This window comes from Pungitius pungitius, chromosome 16, assembly GCF_949316345.1.
Source record: "Pungitius pungitius chromosome 16, fPunPun2.1, whole genome shotgun sequence".
Taxonomy (NCBI): domain Eukaryota; kingdom Metazoa; phylum Chordata; class Actinopteri; order Perciformes; family Gasterosteidae; genus Pungitius; species Pungitius pungitius.
This window is the reverse complement of record NC_084915.1, coordinates 15,799,799-15,820,282: the sequence shown is the minus strand read 5'-3', so window position 1 is coordinate 15,820,282 and position 20,484 is coordinate 15,799,799. Positions and strand designations below refer to the sequence as shown.

At 47.0% G+C, this 20,484-nt stretch overlaps 1 protein-coding gene across 1 annotated transcript; it reads right to left on the bottom strand.

The window, feature by feature from the left end:
• Window positions 1-1,744: 1,744 nt before the first annotated feature.
• On the bottom strand, window positions 1,745-14,373 carry tecta (tectorin alpha). The gene is made up of 23 exons (XM_037466904.2): window positions 14,304-14,373; window positions 14,089-14,225; window positions 13,668-13,955; window positions 12,936-13,073; window positions 12,676-12,841; window positions 12,162-12,574; window positions 11,272-11,842; window positions 10,572-11,182; window positions 9,961-10,494; window positions 9,114-9,635; window positions 7,878-8,535; window positions 7,136-7,335; window positions 6,165-6,545; window positions 5,458-5,744; window positions 4,937-5,217; window positions 4,289-4,399; window positions 3,886-4,088; window positions 3,358-3,521; window positions 2,993-3,241; window positions 2,710-2,872; window positions 2,494-2,578; window positions 2,161-2,280; window positions 1,745-1,865 (listed from the first exon to the last, which is right to left on the bottom strand). The coding sequence occupies exons 1-23, from the start codon at window positions 14,371-14,373 to the stop codon at window positions 1,765-1,767; spliced, it is 6,453 nt and encodes a 2,150-aa protein (XP_037322801.2). The 3' UTR covers window positions 1,745-1,764.
• Window positions 14,374-20,484: the final 6,111 nt, after the last annotated feature.

Below are 20,484 nucleotides of genomic sequence, written 5' to 3'. Positions count from 1 at the left end.
GAAGTCAATCTGAACATCTGTCATCTTTAGAATGGCTGGTAATTCAAGATATTTTCCAAGTGAGGCTGTAAGGATTATGATATATATGTATATATGCTTTCCTTTCTTCAGTAGTGAAAAGCACTGGTAGTTTACCTGTTACAGGTTACTTTTACTTAACTGTATTTCAGAATTCAATATTCTACTTTTTTACGCTTTTAATTTCTTTGCTTATTTAGATAAATGTAATCACCTAATACAGCAAAACCTATTATTGTTTATTAAATTACCCTGTAGTGCATCCTGCATTAAAAATGACATCCCCCAGAATGCCACACACTGGCCCTTTAAGTGAAATGTCACTTACCGCCTCGTGGCCCTTAGATGGCGTCAGCTGCACGCTGTGCATCAGATAAACTCCACTCGCAGTGACTCTGAGAACTTATTCATTTATTAAAAGTCGGTGGCATTGAATCTCAAAGAATAAAACTTCTTTTGGTCATGTTGTTTGTAACATCAAACAAAGACACAAAAAAAAAAAAAAAGTCATGACATAAACTACAAAAGTTACAGGAAACGACTGTACATTTGTACATAAAAAGGCAGCGAAACAGGCCTACGTGTGAGAAATTGCCACATGACTAGTCCAAAACGTCAATAAAGAACACTGAGGGCTTTCATAAAATGTGTGATCAATTGACACTGAGAATGTATAAGGGACCATGCTCACAGAAGCGTACTCTATTGGCAGTTTTATAATAAACCATCACAAATTATCCATCTTTACGAGGATCGCGTTCAAATTAATCAGTACGTAGGAAATAATTGTTACCATAGAAGCGATGAAAATGATTAAAAGAATGATTGCGTATCTCACAACGTGGGAACCTGGGCCAAGATTTGCAATGAATGTAAAATAATTCATATCCCAAGATGCCCTTCTCACACGTAAACATTCACTTCAGCTGCTGACATTATGAAATAAATCCTCCTCTCTCCTGCGCTGCCAGAAAACAAGTTTGAATTTGAGTAGTTTTGAAAAGGACGTTTCTAGATGAAAAAAAGGGAATGTAATCATTATTTAAGTCGTCAATGTGCTGTTTATTTTATTCTCAAGGTTTAAATTCTCGGCACGACTATTTCACAATTGACCTTATAAAGAGCTTTTAGGCAGAGTTCACTGACTCATCCGTAGGCCACAGTTATCACAACAAGGATTAAAGCCCCCCCCCCAATACGTCTTAAGGGTATTCTGGAGATTTAAATGTTGAATAAAAGGCCACAGAGAAGGTTCTGGAAATGTATCCGCGACCCCAATCAAATCTGCTATGCCCCCCCCTCCGGGTCCAAGTCTTTGGGAATGACTGCCTCAAACACAACAAAACAGGAATGTCTTACTTTGGCGCCACCTGCTGGTAGTATAGAAAAATACACTTTGGCAGACACAATTTCTACAAACAAGTTATAATAATAGTTTTAAAGATCTCTTTAAAAAAAAAAGTCCTCACATAGTGGCTTTAAGTAGATGACAATGGACAGTAAAGTGTCCTGTTATTAAAAAAAAAGTAATGGCAAAGGAGAAGATGCTGACTTATTTTTCTTGTTTAGCTTCCGTGGAATTAGTGGACTCAAACATTTGCCAATGCTCAGCGTCCGGTTTGGATATTTCGACTGCAACACAGCGGCTCTACTCGCTAAATCATTGCCGATACAACTTTGTGCATCTTCAAGTCTTTCCTGCGCTGCACTCTCCTTCACGCGTCCCCCCCCCCCCTTTGCACGCTGTTAGGAGACCAGAGTGTGAATGCGAGCCGGCAGCAGGGAGACCACAGCGCCGATGCTCAGCAGAGACATCGCAGGCGTGAGGTTACCGCTGGAGCTCACACCTGCGAAAGGAAGAGAACATTCATCATACAGGATGCTCGGAGGCCTCTTTCCTCTTGCTGCGTCACAAAATGTGTGGTATGTGTGGTATGTGAAGTATACACATAAACATATACACAGATATCTAAATATAGTGCATATTTGTACACTGTATATACCTTGGCTTCATACAGTAGGTAAATGAGAGTGTCTTTATTACATCAGCATCAAAGTAGTGTTTGTGTCAAAACTGGATTAAACACGGTGTTGCCAGGCTACATGCTCCCCCCCCCCCCCCCCCGTTTGTCCGGTGCTTACTCCGGCAGCTCCTCCGATCTCGTTGCAGCATCCCGGTCACACAGCTGCAGACCGGTCCGGTCGTCTTGCTGGTGCAGATCTGCTCGCAGCCTCCGTTTTCCTGCTGGCACCAGTCTGCTTCTGAAAGGCAGACGAGCCACCAGGCGAGTGATGGGAATCAAAAGCAAAAGCTAAAAAAGCGGCAAGGGGGCCCCCCCCCATTCAGATCCGGAAACGAATCATTTCCTGTAAAGCGATACGCGTTCCCGGGCCGATGAAATGTTCCTTGAGGACACGAGGAGCTCAACTATGAACTATATCTTCTGCTTTGACCCCGAGAAACACCCCACGTACCTCTCCTCCTTATGGGCCCCACGGTCAATATGTGCTCCCTGTGATCGCCGTCCCCCGAGTACATCCTCCTCTTGTGGGGACAGTTCTGGGTGCACAGGACAAGCGCATCACAACACAGCGGACAGGGCCTTTACACCCCCCCCCCCCCCGCGCGTTCCGCCTTCTCCCCATCCCCCCCCCCCCCCCGCCCCCCCTAGCCGCGGGGCTTTTCCTCACCACTTTGCAGGCGTTCGTTTCCGAGTCGCACAGGGTGACGTCGCAGTGCAGGTGCACCTCGTCGTAGTCCCCGATGAACTTGAAGACGGTGACGTGGAAGCGGCAGGTGAGGGACACGCCGTTCTCCGCCATGCCGATGGTGTTGTCCTTGATGTTCGGACACCTGGGGGGGGGGCGGGGGGGGGGGAGGAGAGGTTGTCATTCGGATGGACGTCTCGCTTGCCAAACCATCCGGTGGCGTGCCGCGACGAGAGGGCGGTGACGCGGGCGCGGGTACCCTCACCCTCGCTCGATGATGACGTAGCGGAGCCGGTCGCTGCTGTGGCGGGACGGCGTGGCCCAGCACATGTTCACGATGAGGATGAGCTGGTTCTCGTCCGCGCCTTCCACGAAGACGCCCACGAAGAGGATGTCCCGCGTGCTCAGCACCACCTCGCCCTCCCTGTACGGGTTCCGGTACGAGGAGTTCTTGTACAGAGCCATCTTGGTGATGAAGTTCCCCTCCTGGGTCGGTAAGGTGAGGTTTATCACGCTGCGGGGGGTTTGGGGGGGGGGGGGGGGGGGGGGGGGGGGGCGTAGCTGGTGGTTAGCATTTTGTTTTCTACCGACGCAAAAAACCATTATCTCCACGTGGGCTCCACGGCTGACCTGAGCATGGGCTTGAGGACGGTCTCCAGCGAGATCTTCAGGTCCAGTTCGTAGGCGCAGGAGAACTCCACGTTGATGGTCTTGTCTCTGGTGATGACGTTCCCGGTGTTGTTCACACTCTCGATCCACACCGTGTTCTTGTACATGATGTGTGTGCCATTCGACTGGACGGGAGACACGTGGGAGGAGGAGGTCAGTACCAATCAGGTGAGCCTGCCTTACGGTGCACCATGGAAACGTACTAATTACCATGTATATTTCATTTATTTAACTAAACACATTTTTTTTAGCACTATTTTAGCAGGAGTTTTTTTTAGAAGCCTTGAGTTCGGTATTGAGTCTCCATAAGAAATATATTTGATTTATTTTTGATCAAATAAATGCCTGCATACACATTTATTGGACGTAAAAGTATTTTGTCAAACCTAAAATGTAAAAAGAATAAAGGCATATAAACAGTTCAAAAGCATAATCAAAACAAGCTCCAGTCAAAGGAGCGGGTGAGAAAAGGAAAATATGTCAGCTGACCTGTACGATGGAGCCGCAGTGTCCCTTGGTGTTGTTGATGTGGAAGGAGATGAAGTCTTCTCCCTCGATGCCGGCGCAGTGCTGGTCGTTGACCCGGACGTCCTCCCGTTCAAAGCCCAGCTGGAAGAGCTTACATTTGGAGATGGAGACCTCCATCTGAGCATGCTTACAGTTCACCTCCGCCTGGATGATGTCATCATCACCTGCTGGACACACACACACACACACACACACACACACACACACACACACACACACACACACACAGACACACACACACACACACACACACACACACACACACACAGACATCAAGTAGCAAGAAAATCAAGATTTTTTCTACTGGGACAGGCTTTAAACTGGATAATACATGAGGACATGGTTGCTTTGTAAAGCTCTCCACCTCCAGTGCTGGCAGGTAACTCCGGGCAGCCGCACAGGTCGCCTCCGTTCTCCAGCTCACAGGTGAAGTTTGTGCAGATGTCTCCCGCACAGGGGTCGTAGATCCATTCTGCTAAAGACAGGTCCACGCACAATGTTAGCTGTCACACACACACACACACACACACACACACGGTCCGCCCAAGAAGGAGACGCATGTCTCTTGTTGAACATTTATATCTGCAGTACAGCTCTGAGCCACTGTTACTTATAATATTTAATGTAATTTAAAAGTCCAGTGAATATTTTGGTTGTTTAAGTATTTTGAGGAAAATACATGAGTCATTTAACTCCACCTGCATGCATTCATTTGGTCTCATTTGGTCTCAAGTTTTCAATAAATGTATAAATGTATTAAATTCATCAAATGTTTATCTCCTCAAAATGGCTGGTTTACCTTTTTTAGTATAGAAATCACTAGAAAAATGGTGAAGAATTTACTCTTTTCAAAATGAATAACTAAGGCCTTTTGCGAATGTGTCATAAAAGAACAAAATTGGCAGAAAGAACGAGGAGGATTGAACTCTCATATTAATGCACTTATTAATGTTAGTTAGCATCCCGATGATGCCTATGAGGGTGAGTGCTGAGAGAGCACAAGAGACCCTACAGCAGTTCTCCTGGGTGATCCACTTGGTGGTGAGGGTGCCCATGGAGCGGCAGGCCTCCGCGTAGGCCGCCAGGGAGCCGCAGACCTGGGCCTTGCGGTGGTTGTAGCAGCCGTCCAGGTAGCAGGACTGGTAGAAGGGCCGGGGGTCCAGCAGGCCGTGGCACGGCTGGAAGAAACCCTTGAGCTGGGTGAGCTTCTGGCAGGCGTCTTCGCTTTGCAGCGCCAGCACCTCCGTGTTGTCACAGGACTGAGCCAGAGCCACGAACTGGGTTTCATCGCAGCTGGAGGAGGCAGAGCGACAATCCAGCTATTAGAGTTATTATTTTATCAATATTCCTATTCGCTTATGCGGCTGTTTTTTCTAAATCCGTAAAGCGTGCAAGCCATGAGCGTGGAGTGATGATTGAAGGATTGAAGGAATCCTGAGTCTCTAAGCTATACAGCAGAAGTCCACAGGAATTGTGGGATTATACACAACATATAGAGTACCATGTATGTCTGTAGCCCCCCCACCAACCTACCTGTTCTGCATGCCGTTGGTCTTCCAGCTCTGGGCCAGCTCCAGGGCGCTGAGGGCCGGCTTGCCCCTGGAGGTGATGTAGTCGTCGCTGGGGTCTCCGTTGAAATTCCCGCAGAGGCCACACACCTTGTTCTGGAGCCGCTGGCCCATCGTGATGCTCAGGGTGTTAAAGTGGTTGTAGCGGACCTGGATGTCCTGCGGCGTGTCGATGACGATGAAGCCCTCGGACGTCGACAGGCGCGTCATCAGCCCAGTGACAAACGGCACCGACACCGGCGTGCCGTTGACCTGTGAACGTGACTTGCTGGAGTTAAAAACTCGGGTGAAAGAAATACAAATAAACAGGACACAGTGTTTCGTTTTAGATTAATTTAGAAGGTTTTAAACTACTGTGAGGATAATAAAGGACGAGTCTTATCTTTGTACGCCTCTCTTTTGTATATGTCTTATTAAACCTATACACTGAAATTAAACAATGTTTAGTACTTTAAAATGGGTTCATAATAGAATTGACAAGATTATGACATAGGTGGGAGTTAAGAACAAATTAAAAAAACAATGAGTTTTCCTCCTCCAACCTTTGCAATTAGCAATTAGTTGAAATCAGAGTCAACAAAACTTGCTGCGTCAAAATAACATTGAAGCAAATCTCCAAAATGCGGCTGATGTATACTGATAAAACGCACGAGCATCCAACGCTTCGTTCACCTTGACAGTGCTGCCGGAGATGAGAATATTCTCCTCGTTGATGTAAAGATAGACGTGGGATATGGTGGTGAGGTTGGGTGTGCTCCATTTGTCGAAGTTAGCGATGAGCTGGAAGGAGAGGTCGGGCAGCTTGCGGCAGTTGGTGGACAAGACGAAGGAGCAGGAGGCCGGGAGCCGCAGCGACGCCCCGTCGAAGGTCCTGAAGACCCCCCCGCCGGACGCCACGCAGTGCTGGGAGCGCCGCGCGAAGCAGCCGCGCACCCCGTACCGCAGGGTGCACTCCTCCTCGGCCTTGCAGCGCCTCGGGTCGCACTGGATCAGGTTCCGTCCGATGCACTGGCAGCGCTTGGTGCAGTCGTTGTTCCAGAAGAGCTGTTTGGGCTGAAAAGAACATTTCATTTTGTTATTTATTAGTTGATTGGCGGAATACTAGAATCATTTTATTATGGGCTTTCTAAAAGATAAATCAGGTCTGAATACACCTATAAACCCCCCCCCCCCTCCAAAAAAGCCTGGTTTGTTTCTGATGGACTTAAATGGTCAGACTATGGTTGGTGCATCATCTCAAGTTCTCGAGGTGTGTGGAGATACTGGTGTGAATGGATGTATATTCTTATAAGCCAACATACAGGAGGGGGAGCAGAATCTGAATAGTTTTTCTGAGTCCATAGAAAATGGGATGGGTTGCAATATTTCACTGTTTTAGGGTTTGTAGTCAATAAAGATTGACAAATATATGTGCAAAAGCACTAGAAAAAGTGAGTTTTTCATCATATGAAATGTTGGATGGGCCTTCACAGCCTATATGATGTGTCAATTAATAAAAGACAATAATCTTTAGTTTCAGCCACCTTCTAAAAATTCTAAATTCCGACGCAACATTGCAAGCCACGCATTTGCTGTGGAGGTTCGTAACCCCTGCCTGATTTGAAAGCGAGTTTATTCTGTGCCGTGCTGGACGGGAGACTGACCTCGTAGTACTTGCCATCAGTGTAGCAGCCACAGTTTTGAGGCAGGATGCAGCCCTTGCCGTTGAGCACGTAGCCCTGGTCACACTGGCAGCCCTCCACACAGTCCTGGCTGCAGTCCCTCTGGCCCCGGGCCGGGGCGCACTGGGGCGGGCAGACCGGCACACAACTGGAGTAATGGCTGTTGGGTGGACAGCTCTGGACTGCGGGCAGGTAGGTAGGCAAAGGTATTAGGGGACGACTGCGCTGAAGACATTGTGCACGTTGAGCATTTTCATTTTCCCAGGTTGAGTTGAATATTTTATATAAGTCTCGAATGAAGCGTCCACGTTAAGAGCTTATGTGGCTCAATATAGTTTCAATTTTTCAGAGCATGGTGAGCATGGTTAGCTTAGCTTAGCACAAAACTAGAAGCAGTAGCCACGCTCCATCCGTAATAACGGAATAACCCTCCAAACATGCCTCTCACCTACCTGATTGTGTACAACCATGCTGTTATTCCTGGTTTTATGTTCCCAGGGTTTAAAATGTATGACCCATAGTGGCTCATACGCAACATTATGGCATTGAATGGAAATTTCAATAGTAAACCTTTATGAAGCATGTCCTTGTTACTGGGAATAGTAGACAATAGTTAGTCAAAAATCCCCTTTTGAAACCGTTTTGATTATTCACAGTTACACAAAGAACATGAGGACATGTGATTGTAGTGCATGGTGAGGTCACGTTGAGCCCAGACACTCACCACACGGCGTGTCGCTCCTCCAGCCCGTAACGGGCGTGCCTTGGGTCTGACAGGTGCTGGCGTACATCTGCAGCCAGTTGCAGACTGTATCCTGAGCTCCCTGGTCCAAACAGGTGTCCTGGAGGCAGCTTTGATAAAAAAACGCCGGCGCCACCTTGCTGTGACAGCGTGCAAACGCACCCCCCCGATCCACAATCAGCCCACAAAGCCTCACGGCCTCGGGCTCCACAAACACATACAGTCCGTTTCCCATGTGGAAGCGTATGCCTGTGTCAACCTCGTTTTCCCCATCGTCCGCGCCGAGGTTCACGTCGCCGTCGGCCACCGCGAGAGGGCCGTCATTCGCCGCGCTGGTCTCTCCCAGGCCACAGCGTGGGCAGGAGTCTCCACAGCCCACCTGGCAGAAGGTGTCCCTCTCTGCCCAGGCCATGCCCCAGTCAGTGGTGGTAAGGGTGGGAGGGGACAAGGGCATGCCCTGGCAGAGGCCGCAGGAAGCGTTGTAGAGGTCGCGGGGCAAAGTCAGCAGGAGGAGAGTGTTCCAGTCGAATACGACCTTCAGGCCAAAATCTGTCTCCAGAATGAGCTGCGTGCCCCAGGAGAAGATGTTGACCTTCCCTGGGCCCAGCTTCAGAGGAAGGTACAAACGCTCCTTGTTCACCTGAGAGAAGAGAGATTCAATAAAACGGCCTCCACTCCCACAACAGGTTTAACTATTATCCTATGATGCACATCATCTGAAACACACACACTCACACACACACACATGCTCCAACACATTCCTCCTGAAGCACTTTTCACCAAGTCATAAAACTGCCTTGGATGTTTGAAAGTGTGTCAGGAAGTCCAGGTCATGAATGGATAACATTAAGAATCACTGAAAGACCTTCTACACGTTTCTCAAATAATCTAGAGAGACACAAAGAAAAAAATGTTGGTGTGTGTGCCATTTCTTTTCCTCCTCAGATCTTTTAGACGGTTTGTGAACCCAGTCCAAATGTCGCTCAGGGTCCGGGTTTTGTCTGAGCCAAATCCAGCCTGATAAAAGATGCCCATTGAAATTAGATCCACCTTAAGCCAATCAAAGAGGAATTCACCCTGCTCTTGGTTATTCAATCGGCTTGATTAAAAATAACTAGTCTTCACACACATAATCACGCTGACCTTCAGGGGACATTCCCTGTAATGAAAATACTATGTATTTAAAGCTCTTGCTTAATTTACTATTCATGCACTCACCGTGACAGTGTTTTTGTAGCTTCGAGACACTTCAATCTCATACTCGTAGACCTCCAGTACAAAGCCCCTCACCCAAATGGCCTGGCCTGTGTCCCTTTCCTCGTTACGAGCTGCCAATTTAAATTGAGGAACAGTTTCTCCCGTGGTTGTGCGGTCCCTGTTCTCCCAAACACAGTTGGTGGTGACCATCCTCAGACTACAAGAACTCTGCAGTTCAAACGGGACGCCGCCAAATGGCAGAAAATGTCCATAACCCGCCGCCACACACAGGGCCTCAGTGCGCGGCTTGCAAAAGTACAGGCCGTCGTTCTCCTCGCAGTACTCCTCAGGGTGACACGGTGCGAGCTGACAGTATACGCTGTTGTCAGTACCATTGCAGAAGCAGCGCTCCTGGCACTCCCAGTCCGTCCAGAAGGTCTGGTTAGTGGCCAGCTGGCGCCCGTGGCCCATGCAGCCACAATCGCTGCGCGCCACACACAGGCCTTCGCGAAGCGCGAAACCGTCCTCACATTGGCACCCTTCCTGGCATGCCAGAGGGCACGGCTCTTCAGGTTCGTCCAAGTTGGCACAGGTCAGAGGGCAAGCACCTGTGCACTCGTCAAAATGACTGTTCTGTGGACAAGGAAGAGCTGGGACAGAAGAACATTGTAAGATAAATGAATAAGGGAAGCAAAGACAGTGAAAAACACAAAAACAACCACACAAAAAAAAACACAAACTGGAGAACTAAATGTCGGCTTTCCTCAGAAGCAGATTTTAACTGTTTTAACAAACAAAATAATGCCATGAAATAAAGACCTATAAACTCACGGCAGTTAGTGGCGCTCCTCCAGGAGGCGAGGTCTACTTGAGCGTCCTGACAGGCAGTGGCATACGCCTGCAGGGAAGAGCACAGGGCTGAACGATTCCCTTCCTTTACACACATGTTATACAAGCAGTTCCTGAAGAATGGCGAGGGGTTCACCACTGCATGACATGCCAGAAATGAACTATTTCCCGGGTCATTGATGTTGCCGCACATCCAAGGATTCTGGTAGAGGCGCAAGCCGGTGCACATCTGATAAAGGGCGTCGCAGTCCCCATTACAAGTGAGGTCATCGGCAATAGACCGCCAGCCGTCAGCGAACTGTTCAGTCGATTCCGCCTGGCGTCCATTTGGAAGACGGAGGTCATCAGTGGCATTGGTATTGAAGACGCCACATAGACCGCAGGTAACGTTGTAGAAGAGGGTGGAGAGGGAGATGTTGAGGAAGCCCTGGCGAGTGTACTGGACACGAAGCAGATCACGGGACTCCACCACTGTGGCATTTCCGGGTGCTCTGTAGATCATCATTGTCTCCATCGGATGGACATACGGGAGCAACACTGGTTCACCATTCACCTGGAACACAAAAGGTGTCACAAAGGTATGCAAGAAGATAAGAAAAAGGATAGTGCTCTAAAGAGAAAAATACTAACCTTTACTATATCAAAATCTACCCCTCCTATCTGAGCTTCCAGGTTTGCCACTGTAACTACCACAGGTCTTTTCCAACTGGGGCCTTTGTTCATCAGCCGCCTGCCCATCTTCACCTCAACCATCGAGCCGTTAGCTGGCACTGCACTGCACAACTTCAGTAGGTAGTAGGAGCTGTCATCTGGGATCAGCAGGAATGTGCCATCAAAGGAGGTCGTCACTGAGTTCTGGGTGATTGAGCACACTCCCTCCCTCCGAGGGTAGCAACCAGGCAAGCCCTTCTCCGCAACACACACCTCACCCTCCTTGCAGGACTCGTTGAAGCATGAGACTTCCCCAGCAGGCCCGCAGGTGCACCTGAGTGCACATTCACCTTCCTCACCACTGGGACCCGACCAGAAAGTGTTATTCAGAGGGTAATAGAGGCCATTGTGGTCGCAGCCACAGTCCTCCAGCTGAACACAACGGCTGCCGCTGAGAACATAGCCCGGGTCACACTGGCAGCCCTCAGTGCAAGGGTGAGCACAGTAGAGGGGGGCAGTGAGGTCCGAGCACGAGGCCGGGCAGGCACTTGTGCAAACTTGGTAGAGGCTGAACTCTGGACATGACAAAGCTAAGAACCAAGAGAGAAGAGATTATGTCAGATGAGTGAATTAATGTATGATGAAGGACCTGCAATAACTGGATGAAACAGAACCTCACCGCAGAAGGTGCGAGATCTCCATGGCCGTATCGTGACACCAAGCGCCTGACAGGCCAGAGCATAGGCCTGGATGGCCTGGCAGAGTGTGGTGATATTATCCCTGTTGCTGCACATGTCATATACACAGCTATACACAAAGGCTGTAGGGTCCACCACGGCCCTGCAGTCCCTAAAAGGTCCATCGGTTTTGTTGATGAGCCCACAGTAGTCGGGGCGAAAGTAGAAGGCCTCTGTGAGAGCGTCACACACACTGCAGTTCTGGGCGCAGCCATCTGTGCACCTCCAGTCCGTGTCCTCTGCTCGCCAGCTGCCCCCTAATTCCACCACGCTCTCTGCTAGCGAGCCGTCAGGAAGCACAGGATCATCAGCGGGATCGTCGTTGTAGTTCCCACACAGGCCACAAGTGTTGTTGAAGTAGGAACTTGGTAGGGAGATGGATGCATAGTGTTGGCCGTCGTAGGTCACCAATAGTCCAAAGTCTGTTTCTAAAGCAATGGCAACCCCGGACTGGTATACCCTGATCGCACCAAGCTGCAATTGGACAGGTAAGGTCTTCACCAAGCCGTCCACCTAGAGATGTGAAGGAAAGGAATGATCAGAAAACGGGATAATGTTAGAAAATGTATACAGTATACATATATATATACTTTCACCTTCTTCTTCTCCCTTTATCAGAATAATATGTTTAGCATATATATCCTAGATTGTCTGCCTGTACTTAGATATTAGGATTCATCCAGGTAGATAATTTGTGATTAGTTTACAAACCAAACCAATCTTAAAGTAGCCCCATAACCCAAATAAATACTACAAACAATTCCACCTTACGAGAATATACAAGGCCCATTTCGTGATAGTTCCCAATAAAAAAGGGCCCGAAGATTCTCACCTGGACTGTTCCAAAACTGCCTTTGGGTAACATTACTCTGTGACCATACACCTCCACTGTGACATCTCTAAGCCAAGAAACAGAGGCGACCCCGCGGTTCTCGTTTTTGGCCTCGATGCTGAAGAAAGGAAGCCCCGCCACTTCCCAGCAGGGCCTAGCCAGCAGGTAGGAGCAGGTTCCCTGGAAGTGATATAGTAAGCCGTCGAAGGTGTGGTAATGAGGATCTCCAAAAACAACGCAAGTGCTGGTGCGGGTTGGCTGGCAGTAAAAGGCCCCTTCTTGCTGCTCGCAGGTCTCCAGCTGCCCACATGGAGACTCTTGGCATTGCACTTCATTGTTAATGTCAAGGCAGCGACATCGCTGTAAACACTGGTCAGACAGCCAGAAAACTTCCCCTCGTCTGTAAAATCGCCCTGGACCAGATGTATAGAAGACAGAGGAGGAATTTAAGTACAGTTCTTCATAGGAGAAGCCTGTGTGGACATAAGTATCACTGTTTGACATTCGAACTTGCCGTTGAAGCTGCAGCCATTGGCGGGATCTATCAGTTCAGTGTCTACACGGAACAACCAGCGACCAGGGGTATTTACATTGGTCGTCTGTTCGATGTTCACTACGTCATTCGACCGCGATCCCGGCAGGTTGAAGAAGCGACCAATCTCTCCACCATTAAAACCTGACTGAAAAGGGAAAAGACGTGAGGGTTTTAGGGTAAAATGTTTCATTGAGAGGACGAATGTACGTATAAAAAAAGCTACGGCATAGTGAGACTACCTGAGCGGTCGTCCCACCCAGTCCTGTCAGAGGATCTCCACCACTGGCTGTTCCCGTGCTCCATGTGATTTCCCCGTAGTTGAACATGTTGAATGACGTCACACCATCTGAGATTAGTACAGTTTGGAATGTGTTCACCTTTCAATCCAAAAAGAAGGTGAAAATAGGAAAAAAACAGATACAACATTATAAAAAGGACACATTCAACAAAGGTTTCACACAGTAGATTACCAAAACTGAATTCCAGAGCCAAGTGGATAAGTCAAAATGTCACTAGGCAAATGTCTGACTAAATTGTATTCTGTATAAATGGTCGCTGAAGAGACATTTTACGTATTTGGAAAAATTAAACAGAAGGCAAAACAATTTGGGTAATACAATTTTGCCAGGAATTCAATTTGTTGATTCAATTCAATCAGTTGTAGGTCAATATATAGAAGGACTTTGGAAGAGGGTTATGGTTAGGTTAGGCCAATCAGCAACTAAATTCTTGTTATTCCAGTAGATAGACGTCCTGGACGTTTTTACCCAAGCTTAGAAAAAAAACAGGGGGAAACTGCTAGCATCCAACACTAAAGAAGGGCAATAGCAACTTAGCATGTTATTTCTGAAATGTATAGACTTGAAACTTTCGATTGACCTAAGCTAGCGATTTTCCTGATTCAGGTTTATCTCAGAAGACGTTGCTAGGCTAAGCTAAACAGTATTCTTGGAAATGTGTTTGGACTATACCGGAGTTGTCTGGCTTCCTCCGTAGAAGGTGACTTGGTGCCATGTTGCAATAAAGGCCCAGGTGGCTGTGAAAGTGGGGAAGGTTTTGAAGTACCGCCGGACATCTTGCGTTGCCCTGTCCAGTATTTCTGGTTCGACGGTCTCCCGGTAGTACACATCTCCGCGGATGCCATTGTGCACATCTGCCCAAAGTGGAGCAATGAAGGATCGACTGTCACTCAGAGGAAAAGCTTCTGGTGTGAACTGGCTAACCTGCACGTTGAAGGAGATCACACCGTTGTTGTTGATCTGCGGGCAGAACAGACGGAGGTGTATTGTTTCATGCTTCATACATTCATATATAGGCTTCATACACTGCAAGATCGTATTTTATATTATATTATATTTCTGTGCAGTAATAAGACTTTTGATGAAGGCTTACATAGATGGTACGGTAGGGGACACTGAAGAAATAGAATTGAATGAGCAAAGTAATTTCAGCAGAACTCCCATCATCCATCTTGGGGGTCTCTAGATCCCTATGGTCGGGCCCATATGGATACAGGATGTCCTTACTACCTAAATGGAGAATGAAGAGCTCATTAAATGGTACTTTCCTCTAACCTAAAAGATGGAGCATTTGATATTGTGGATGACTCATACCTCCAGCCTTTACAAAGATGCTGAAGAGGTGGAGAAGAATGACTGGACAACCTGGCCTCACCATTCTTAAAAAACAGAGAAACGGAAAAGGATGTTGAAGCAACTGACACATTATCTGTCTTGCCTTTCCCTTAAAGTTAATGGAACTGGAGACAGACATGAGTCATAAGACAACTTCTCATAAACAAGTGCCTTAGATGTAAGTGGAGAGGAGGGAGAACCATCAAACCAACGTCCCATTACATCTTTAAGATCAGGCTCCCAGGTCTCCCCCGAGGACCCCTGAAAAGGCCCCATTATTCACGCCTGAACAATGTGTCAGGATCACATTTGCCTTACACTCCCTTGTGAGCCAGCGACAGTGGACTACGGGCCTCTCTATGCCTCGATTCCCTGCCGCTGACCGAACTGGCCCTGCTCTGCTCCAGTGTCTCTGTGGCTGAAGCCGCGAGGCTGCTTAGGACCTCATTACCACTTCTGTTTGGGATCCCTCCATGCCTTGATGGCTGAAGGGAGGGAGGCGTAAACACTGGGGCACTAATGGCTTTAAGTGAGTAGGTTTGAATTGCCGAGCTCCATGCGGTGGCCCCCTGGGACTGTTCAGTGCTTGGCTTGGCAAGCTTCCATTTGGCAAAGTAGAGCGTACAGCCAAGTTGGCAGGTTATTAAATAGAACCAAACTTTAACTATTGTCTGAGTATTTGGTGAATATAAACATTGATGAGTTATACATCACCACCAATTTTACACATAAAAGTTTAAAAAATACACTATACATAATGTGGTAATATGTAGAGAAAGGTGGTAATATGTAGCCTATTAAATATAGTTTTTAAAAACAAGTTCTCAACAAAGGAGAGGAACAAATGTTAATAAATAGGCTGGAGGGCTGTTCCTAGATTGTAAAAGGAGGCGGAAGAGTTATTTGGTGATATTGCACATTTTGAGAGGGATATTGCACAGGTTAGAGCATTGCTCCTTTATCAGAAGGTATATGATTCATGATCCTATTGTACAGATAATAATATATCACATATTGCACGTGATAAGTGAGGTGAGGTAATGTTGGCTTATTGTCACACATATTTCAACAGTTTTTTTTCCCCCGTCGCTGTAACTGTGGCAGGGAAGAAGCCGTTGTTCTATGAGGGATGATGCTGTCCGCTCTGCTGTCACTCAGGTTGTACGAGCAGTGTCTGAGCGGAGAGAGAGCTGCGTGGAGTGAGTCCCTGATGATTCCCTGTGCTCTTTACCGACAGCACTGCACATACTTACAATGGAAGGATGCTTCGTCCCTATGATTGATGTGCATTATCGTCTGTAATTGTACTATTGGTGACTTTAAAAGAAGAAAACTAAGTATCACTGTCACAATTTGTTGGTGTCAATTTACAGTTGATGCCACTGAATACAAATGTAGTGAATTGAGTATGTGAGTTGAGGTTATACAGGCGTGTAGTACTCGTTAGCGTAATCCCCAAAGCCTGGAGGAGCTCAGTCTGGAACCAGCCATCTTCTTTTTAAAAACTGACCAAAGAAATGAAGGAATTAAAGAAATACTTTTGTATGATTTAGGAAATCACATACCCACAGTCGCATCTTTTTAAACTGCATATGCAATCCTGTTGATGCATAAGGTATGTAAGGATAATTCTCTCAAATCTTTCTAATGTGTGAGTTCTAGTTGGCATGAGGTTAACTTGTGTTCAGGTGAGCCTACGTTAGTGAGCACTGCTGAGAGAGGTTGGCTCTAATGTCATCAGCCTCTCATCATACATCAACAGGAAGATTAACACAACCGCCCTTTTGATTCTCCATCTTATCTGACTGGCGTTGACTTATTGCCTTTGAGCAGGGCAGTTAAGATAATGCCACGAGGTCTCAGAAGATGAGCGGGCAACGTTATGTTTATCTCCAAGGTCAAGCTCAAAGAAAAAACACTCCAATAACCCACACGTGTTTTCAAAAGTGTTTTCACTCATCTTAAGCTCATTTATTTCGTTTAGGTACTTGAAGGTTGAAAACAATGTTGTCTGAATTTTGACATTGTGCTGTTAATGTTTATGTTAAGATGCGTTTTTCTGTCTTAATACTAAAAATTAGTAATAGTATGTGTAATCACCTTTCGGTCAAGAGATGATGATTGGGCAGGAGAGGTGGGGGGGGGGGTTTAGAGGGTAGTCAACAATTATATTAGACTGTGAAGCAATATTGATATCATCAACAGTAGCCTATAGATAAGACAATTCGGAACATGATGTTTAGTCAGGCCATAAATAAAGGAACAACGGATGAGTAGAAGAGGAAAGGATGCTCTTACCTGCCTTCAGAAGATGGACATCAAGCACCTTAGTCGTCTAACTTGGAAACCTCCTTGTGGATGTGTTCCATGCAGCAAGGAACCATCCACAGAGTGGTGGTGATGGAGAGAGTGAAATGAGGCAGAGAAGGAAGTTTCTGAATTCGAGAAGAGAAGAGGGTCTGGTCACTCTTGACCAAATCCAGCTGCACAGGGTTATCAGCAGTGGCAACAACAATCCAAAAGGTTTGTGTTGAGAGGCAAAATGGTTATGTCCTTAAATAAAACAAAAAAGTTGAGTTATAACCTGTCGAAGCTGTGGAAAGAGCCTTGCCTTAAAAAAGCTAGTGCAAACTTTACTTGATCAGTGTTAGGGGAAGGGGGCAGGTGGGGAGGAGAGGGAAGCTGAGTGGGAGGGACAGCGTAGGAATCTGAGGAAGAGAGGGAGTGGAAACGGAGCAATTTGTGAAGGAAGGGAAGAGGGGATGTGAGAGATGTGGAAATGATGGAGAGAAGAGGAAAAATCAAAGGGAATTGCTCCTCGAGGAGGTATTTTAAATGCAGTTTAAAAGGAATGTTTGGTACAAAGAGAGGCTCTCATAAAGGATGAATGTCAGGCTTTTTGTGCAGGATCTGTCATTAACACCTGCAAAGAGCCAAATGATGATTAAATATGTCTTTGCTGTAAAATTTGGCCAAACACTGAGGCCTTTATCTTTGTGGCACAATGACGTTTAAATATCTCAATTTTTAATAATGTTTTAAACAGCATTTGAAAGTATTTTGAGATAAGTTTTATGCAAGTGGACGGGGTTATTAAATAATTTGTTGAAAAAGAGGTATGCCTTTGGCTTGGACCTTAATTGTGCAAAATACTTTGCCAGAGTTCATTCGGTGCAGTTCGGGCAGCTTCAGGCCACCGAAGCACAAAAACTGTTCAAAGTCCTACATACTCACTCTGGGGCATTTATGGACAAAACACACACAGACCTTGCTTTTAAAGCTAAGCAGTAGGTAGAGTTACCGAATTAACATGAGTCACTTTGGAGACCCTCTTTTCTAATTAGGAACAGCCTCATTTACAAGGTTATACAAGACACTTCGTTTCAATAGATGCTGGAGAGATAGCGAGGAGAAATCTCAGGTGGATCCACACTGATAGGGTCTGGGAAGGAGAGGGCAGTCAGTCGGGTCTTTGTTGCAGGAGGACAGTGGAAGTAATTGGAGAGGCATGGAGCAAGATGTGTGAAAGGCTCCAGGTCTGAAGGCAGGCCCAGGGTTCCCATTAAGCAGCACCGAGGTTTCTCTGTGGAGGCTTCTTTTATACCTCCGACGTCTTGTTGTGTAAATGGAAGCATGCTCTTAACCATGTTTTGAAAGAGAACTTTGAACAAAGAGGGACCCAAAAGAGAAAGTCAACATTACAGATGACCACCTGGGCCGGGGGAGCTTCCTGAAGAAGGTTTTTTTTTTTGTTTTGGGAAAGGTTGAGGATGTAAAAGTGGGACGGATTGAGATGGGGCGATACGCCTCGTTACTCGCACCTGCGTTCTCCCTTCCCCACTCAGTAGCGCTCTGCTAGAAACCATAGAGTTCAGACTTCCAAAAATCTAGCTGCAAGGGTATGCCTCACAAAAAAAGAAAATTTGAACAGGTGTCTTTTTAGATCATCGTTTCGGTTTCATGGTCCGAAAAAACTCTGGTATGTGGCTATTCTGGACAGTCACAAACCCCTCAACCTTTGGACCTGGTCAAGTGACTCACACAGACTTCATTTCAAGAATTCAGAGTCATTAACTCACATCCACCCTGTTTGCAAAATTGAAACTTCCCATTCTTCTACTTCGATAACGCACTCTGTGACCTTTGTCTTGTGGTCGGTAGGAACGGTGCTATTAAAGCAATAAATGCAACCTTTGATGCTCAAAGATTGAGCGAGGCGGTAGTACGAGTGTTAACTCTTGAGTGGGAATGACCTGAGGCATTGCACTCAGCGCCCTTTAACTGAGTCAGGCATAAAGAAACTTCCCTCAATAAAGATGCAGATGCATTTCAATGAAGCTGCAGTGTTGAAGAACTCCAAATAGTGTTGCCCGCAGGGTTCTGAATCCCTGAAGAACGGTCAACAAGGTTCTAACCAAAAGGTAAAAATGATGAATTGTGGATTGAGGATGAAGTGTTGCAGTACCTATTTTTAAAAGCACCGATTGACTCTACGAGGGTCACGTTTGCCCGCTCGTCCAAAGTGACTGATGATCACACTAGGGGCCTCTGTATGGCAGGTTTTCACCTGCCTGTGCACATCCAATATTTGAAAGTACTTTGAGAATGTTGGCTCTGGTACAAAACGTTGCAGGGTTTCCTCGTTACGATCCCCCGTCAGCCCATGCCCTCGAGACCATCCTTTCAGTAAGTTTAAACAAAGCCTTGAACACGGGAGTGGGAGAGTATCAGTGTGGCGGCCGGTGGGCGGCTCAAACCAACTTTGACATAGGTTGCAAGAGAGAGTCATAACTGACATCAAAGCTTTCTATGCAGTAAGAGGGCACCTTGTGGGAACAGGGTCAAAGTATCCAGCATCACACATTTTGGGGAATCCATCAAGCCTGACCTTCACAAAGAAGGTCCTGGACTGGATTCCCACTGAGCTCTATTTGGCAGACACCTAATCCGGGGAGTGGGCCACTCTAATTCAACCCTGATGCCCGGCGGTTGGCTCTGCCCTGCCCTCCTCCACTTCCTCTCCATTCACAATGGCGAACCTCCTTCCAGTAACCCAAACCTCCTTACCCCGGCGACTCCTTCACCTCGGCACACAATAGGCCCTGTTGAGCCCCCTCTGCCCTCAATCCCACTTCATAATGCAATGGGGCAGATCAAGGGCAGATCAGAATACCAACCGTGCAGCCGGGTCGCGTTTACCAAGCAAGGTGTGATCCATCCAAGACAACCGCGTGCATCTTCCAGCTGTCTGAGCTTGATCTTGCGAAGATCTCTGAGAGAAGTAACTATGCATTGAGCTGAATGCCAACGTCAGCGTGATAACGTTACCCACGACAACGTTTAGCAGGTATGTTAACTTTGGTCGGAAACCGAGTTTAGCGCGTCGGCATCACGCTTGATCATTCGAGCTAAACACAAAGTAGAACTCAGGCCGATGGGAGTGTCTTTTGCAGGTATGACAAACAAAAGTATTGGACAAATTACTTTATTGACTTAATGACTTTACCAAATGGAGGGTTCATCACGCCATAGACTGATGAACCGTCGACCCGATGGTGGCACTACAGCGGAACCAGAAGATCTGTGGAGTGGAGTTTAGAAACCAGCTAAGCTCCTGAACAACTAAAGAAAAAGGAGGTCATTTGGGGAATTTCATTATTCCGAACCCGGTCGTTGTTACGATCAAAGAAACTTTAGTGAACACTTTGACTCCCAAACGCGTGCGAAGGGTTTCCTGCTGGTCGCTGTGTGCTCTCTGAGAGGTGGGTGGTTGGCACCGATATCCCACACAGGATTAGAGCCACGCTGCTGGAAGAGAAGGGGGGGGGGGGGGGGGGAAATAGAGGGAATGCCCCAGAAACACAACACCGCCTGACACGTATGGAATGGACTTTTAGCAGCTCCACTAAAAGCCGCCTGCCAGAATGAGAGAAGATCGGCAGAATAACCATCTTCTCCACTGCCAAGAGATCAGCCTGATAGGACAGAGCTGTGCATATTGAGCGCCTGTACATCCTGCCTGCAACACGCCACAACATTCCTGATCCCCAGAGGATTCATTTTTATCAATTTTGTGCCTCTTGTCCCCGCAATCGAGCACAGAAACCTCTCACGGTTCATGATTACTACGGTTACATATAAACTTTATGAAAAA

What these genes read in the sequence shown, in the direction of transcription:
- tecta (XM_037466904.2), bottom strand. Translation starts at nt 14,373, where the DNA reads ATGGTGAGGCCAGGTTGTCCAGTCATTCTTCTCCACCTCTTCAGCATC. An exon ending in TAGATTTTGATATAGTAAAG is followed by an intron (nt 10,495 to 10,571) that starts GTTAGTATTTTT and finishes TTTGTGTTCCAG; the next exon opens with GTGAATGGTGAACCAGTGTT. An exon ending in ACCAACGGCATGCAGAACAG is followed by an intron (nt 5,218 to 5,457) that starts GTAGGTTGGTGG and finishes TGCCTCCTCCAG; the next exon opens with CTGCGATGAAACCCAGTTCG.